At 49.9% G+C, this 5,251-nt stretch overlaps 1 protein-coding gene across 4 annotated transcripts in view; it reads right to left on the bottom strand.

Annotated features, from left to right (window-relative positions):
* Positions 1-5,251, bottom strand: part of MEGF11 (multiple EGF like domains 11) — a 215,094-nt gene that overhangs the window by 6,109 nt on the left and 203,734 nt on the right. For 3 of the 4 annotated variants that reach the window (XM_037393890.1, XM_037393891.1, XM_037393893.1), the window contains one exon: positions 562-768. In XM_037393890.1, coding sequence (XP_037249787.1) covers positions 562-768 — 207 coding nt within the window. Of the gene's footprint in view, positions 1-561; positions 1,906-5,251 lie in introns of those variants that run through there. The other variant, XM_037393892.1, reaches the window with a different exon arrangement.

Below are 5,251 nucleotides of genomic sequence, written 5' to 3'. Positions count from 1 at the left end.
CTGGGGAAGCAAGGAAAATGCAGTTATGGTAACTAGCAGCACTCCCAAAATGAGTTACTCGTTCATTTTGTCACAAGCACAGAACATCAGCTTCCCAAACCATCTCTTCCCCTCACAGCTTTACTGGCAGCGCACAAGGCAATGCGTGGGGCTGACCAGGGAGGAAAACACCGAACAGATCCAAGGGCAGGTAGTTCCTTCAGCCCTGCAGATAATGTCTTCAAAAGACCAACACTTCTGCACTTTCAGAATCCTGCATTGGGACTTTGCAGCAGTTTAAAAGGAGAGCACGAGGAGGGGACTGCAGCCCTCTGCTGCCAGGGCCGGAGGAGCAATTCGGTGCTGTACCACGCTCACATCCACCACCACAGCACAAGCTCCCACCGAGGGCTCAGCTTCCCAGACCAACACACTAATGCACGGGCCTTCTCCCCGAGCCAGCACCTCCCCGCACCGTGCCAAGTCCATGCTACTTGTGTCAGGAAACGAAAAAGAATAATCGGCATCTGCAACAAAAACACCAACTGTAGGAACAGACCTCCTGCCGCTCGCCCCACTTACCAACTTCGTAGATGTTTTTATTGGCTGTTGATGAAGTTGGCATTTCTGAATATGGGGACTCCCTGTGACCAGGTGATTTCATTTCCACGTAGCTGCTCTCGGAGTGTTTGCATGTTAAAATGGGGGGGTCTTTAATGGTGGCATATGGGTTTTCACTGCTGTTCAGAGAACAAGTGCTGGAGCTGCACACAGATTCTTTCATATAATCTGCAAAACAGGAGTGGTGTAGGAGTGTTAGAGTTGTTAGCTCTCTTAGGCTAATTACAGCTGAACCTCTGCAGGAAGGGAGTGGGGGTGGGGATGACAAGGGGCAGGGGGTAAGAAAGATCCTTGAAGCATCCAGCACAGTCACCCGACGCTTGTGCTCTGGGTGCATCCAGACCATTGCATCCACAAATCACGGGCAGGACAGAGATAAAAACCTGCTCAATACCGAAGGCTTTCCTGTAAAAGCTTCTAGTTGTCATTTACTGCAGTATTTAATCTGAGGTGGCAATCCTTTTCCTCCCTCCCCCTAATTCCTAAGGAGCTATGTTTTAATCCCGCTCCGCCTGCCCCGCTGACCCATTCATGCAGCCGCGATGAGTCGGCTCTGCAAGCAGGACCTTCTGCTGGTACTTGGCCTGCTGGGCCAGCTACAGGGTTAGTGACCCGGGGGCTTTCGTCAACACCAAACACCGTATGTTTGAATGCAAAACATTTCCAGCAGGCTTAGAACTGCATCAGTGCAGCGCATGTGCATATGTCGCCTGAGAGCTCCAGTTTCTGGGGCTATCCAGCACTAGGAGAAACCGACTTCTTCGTATTCCCTCTGCCATTAAGACTGGGAGGAGGCTGCTCCTGCTAGTGGGGAATGCTTGGGTTTCCACAGGGGGGACAAGCCTCCATTTGAGCCTCGCTTTTGCTTTACTTTTTTTTTCCCCCCCCTTTGCTGCTCCTCTCCCCTAGGCTGGAGAAAACAGGAGACGGTGATGGAGCAGGCGCTACACAGGGAGAACAAGGTTGGCATGAGAGTTGTAACCACGAGTCTCCCATGTCTGTGACCCTGGCTGGGGTTTGCCAGCCTGCTGCAAGGTACAGCGCCAGTCTTGCTTTAAAAATAATAATAATAAAAAACAATAGAGAATAAATAGGTCTTAACATTGACATTCAAGAACGTGCCATTGCTGCTGTGTGCATCCTGCTGGGCAGTGCCATTAATTTAGAATTAGAGCGATGCAATGAAAGATGAGGCATTTTCTTGTGCTGGGTTACAGTACAAAGGCAGATCCTGGTATATATGAAATACTCCCGGTGAAATAGCGGGACTTGCAAAATAGCTGCAATCCCAGCTGCCCCCGCTATCTAGTATGGGAGACAAAAAGAGAAATTCAGGTTAAGAAATAGACAGACAACAAGATATCGCTTCTCCTTTACAAACCTCATCTCTGTGCCTAGCCGCCCCGTCCTGCTAACTCACTTGTCAAGTTTGCTTCACTCTGTGGCGCGATCATCCCTCTGTCAGCTCTGTGTCTGTGTCTGTGTGTGTGTCCATCAGCCCCAGGCCTGGTGCCCCTCGTCTTGGCTCAGCTGGGGGATAGCACTGAGCACGCGTCCAGAGCAAGGTGTCAGGTCGTGCCCTGTGGCCTGCAGCAAGCTATTGCATTTCTCTGCTCCCGATGTCAGTGATACGAGCGTACCTTGAGAGTCCTCGGCTCTCAGGGTTAGCGAAACCAGCTTGGTAGGAAGCTCTACCGCAAAGCAAACCAGCTGGACCATGCTGGGCCTGTCAGAGACATGACGGCTGGCAGAGCCCTGCCACCAGTGCAATGTTTATTTAGTAATAATAAAATTAAGATACTCCTCATCTGACTTCAGCCTAGGTGAGATTAACAATGCCTTTGCTTCAAAGCAAAACAAATCTGTTTTGGTACATCACAGGAGACAGGAACCAAAGCAACACAGATACTCCCCAGCTGCTGGCAGCAGGGTTTGGCCCTCCAGCTTTACCGACCCCATCCCAGTACAGGCAAGTCAGTGACAAGCTGTCCCGTTCTGTCCTAACGAGCAATGGAGCAACCCTGCAAGACTGAAGGACTTCTGCACATGAATGAGCTCAGTGTTACTAGGTTTTGCTATGGATATGATTTAAATTAAGGTGCCACGCAGTCTAGGATCCATTAGTGTTTAAAGGTAAGGAGACAATAGACAAAGACTAACAAACGCTATAATAGAATTTAAATCTTCAGGCTAAAATACCTGTGCTATACGGACTGAGCCCTGTTCTTCAGTCACTGGGAAGGTTGTGCATGTGTGAACTGTCTCATGTTGGCAAGAAGCTGAAAGCTCCTGGCGCTGCCTGAGCAAATGCCAGTGCAGGAGCACTCACTGCTTCAGGGACACGGCCTGGATGAGGAGGAGAGACTCAGCCCCAAGGCTTTTATTTCATTCTTAGCCAAAGAAAGGCTCAGCTCTACCTGCCAGCAAGTTAGAGCTTCTGGTAGCTACTGCAAGTATGTAGTGCTCGTTAGGAGAGCGCAGGTAGCCTTAATAAGCCAGCTCTAAAATTTGGGGCAAGAGGACAGAAAGAGGTCATAAACTGTCTCAAGCCATGCTGCTGAGCTCATGAGGGCAAAAGGCAGGAGCTCACAAAAGCAGGAGCTCACGAAAGCAGGCAGCGTGAATAGGTCTGTGTGGCTTTTGGACTGTGCGAGGACGAGAGGGCGAAGTGAGCTCTGTGTGCGAGCAGGAGGCTGCCGGTGCCCCACGAGTCCACTACACAACGCTCCCTGTTGGCACCACACCTGGGAGGGAACAAATCAACACAGAGCTGGGTTTAGATTCATAAAATGTAGATTCTAAAGGACTGCTGGCTACTACAGTGAACAAGGGGGAAGATGAGAAGTCCTGCTCCTGTGGTGCTGTAGCAGGCAGGTAAATAGCTGTGCATGTCAGTGCTGGCCTGTTTCTGGAAGCGGGCACATCAGAGCTGGCATAGGCAAACCCCCAGCACATCATGTATTTTATTAAGTCCAGCTCAGCTACTTCTGTCTTCCCAAGCTAAAATTCACCTGCACTGCTGCTAGGGCTGACACTACCTCTCAGGCAGCTGTAGCTGCAGCACCAGCCCTTCCCTTCCCAGGACCATGTCAGAGAAGACCAGTGAAATACCACTTGGGCCGCCCAGACTCATTTGGCCTCTCCTGGGAATTGCCTTTTCTCAGAAGATATTGAGAAACAGCACGTCCAAGAGCCAATTCCTGCTGACGTAAATGGGAACCCTGTGTCTAGCTAGGGATTAGACCCTTTGCTCTGGATACAGTATAATTCACGGAGCACCGGCGTATGTCTGGTAATGTGCTATACACCAGGGAGTCATTAGCCAACAAGACACATTAAGCACAAGATCATGGAGAACTTAACTCTAAAGGATGCAGAAGCATCTGGGTTACTTTGTTATTAAGGTAGTTTGGGGCTAATTAAGAAGTCTGGCATCAATTGTCAAAGTTCATTTTATGAATTAATTTAACCAAGAACAAACATATTTAGAAATTCTCAGCCCATTTACCCTGCAGGCCACATGTGAGCTCCGGCAATGCTGCCTCATCACCCTCCCATGACCGAGGTTGAGCTCTCACGGAGGTGCAAAGCTCAGCCCGACCCACGCCACTGCCACCGGCAGCACTGGTACTCGCTGTAAGCATTGATCAGCTGGACACGCTAAGGAAATATGGGGAACATGCTCTAATTTTGAAGTCCCTGTCTTCTGTGTTGCTTGGATACCAAACACCAGACCTTTGAGGGAGGTTTTATTTTTGTTACCAGGGGCTGGAAATGTACTTGTCCCTCCCACAGACCGGGTTCCTCTCTTTTGCCCTGAATATCCTCTGGCATACTAATGACAAGCCTCAGTACCTACTGCCACATTTGAAGTGCTAAGAAAATATGATGCACACAGGTAAAACATGCTCTCCAACTATTTAACCACATTTATGGATGCCGTTCAGTGTAGCATGCCTTTCTGGCTGCTTTCATTAACCTGGCCAACCTTCGCTGCTGCTAGGACAGTAACATAGCGATAGCTTATTGCTGCTTGTCATCGTGACACAGTTGTGGGGACGCATTCCTGTACAACAAACAAATGAACCGCACTAAACCAAGTCCCGAGTCCCTGAGCATTAGTGTTTCTAAGTGCTGGGATTTTGCTGGCTATCATGCAAAGCGTAGAGGTTTTTTTTTTTCCTTAAAATGTTAGTGCCTGAAGTCACATTATTCCACCAGTGCATCAGCATTCATTTGAAAAAAAAACCCACCAACAACAAAACAACTAAAAAAAGACAGAAGAACTCAGTTGCAAGGAAGAGCCTGGAAGAGGTGTCACTGAACACCATGCACAGGAAAGAAACTGCTCTGAAAACCTTGCGACTGGTCAACCCCTGTCCCCAGGTGCCACAGGGCTCAGAGCTGGCACCATGGCATCCAGCCCCTCGCTGCCCCGAAGGGTTCCTGCTGCTTTGTCAGCACAAGGAGCTGTCGGACACTGCAGCATGAGCTGGGATTGCCTGTGGGTGGCCCGGGCAAACAGAAACCACCGTGCCTAACCCCCTGGGCCTCCTCTAGCAGCACAGCCACCGCATTGCTAGTGGCAGGTTGCAAAAGGGACATCCCTCTCCTAGCTGCCCTGCTTGGGGACAGCCTCCAGCCAGGCCAG

The sequence above is a fragment of the Falco rusticolus genome, chromosome 7 (assembly GCF_015220075.1).
Source record: "Falco rusticolus isolate bFalRus1 chromosome 7, bFalRus1.pri, whole genome shotgun sequence".
NCBI classification, from domain to species: domain Eukaryota; kingdom Metazoa; phylum Chordata; class Aves; order Falconiformes; family Falconidae; genus Falco; species Falco rusticolus.
The sequence above is the reverse complement of the archived record's forward strand: the minus strand, read 5'-3'. Positions and strand labels throughout refer to the sequence as shown.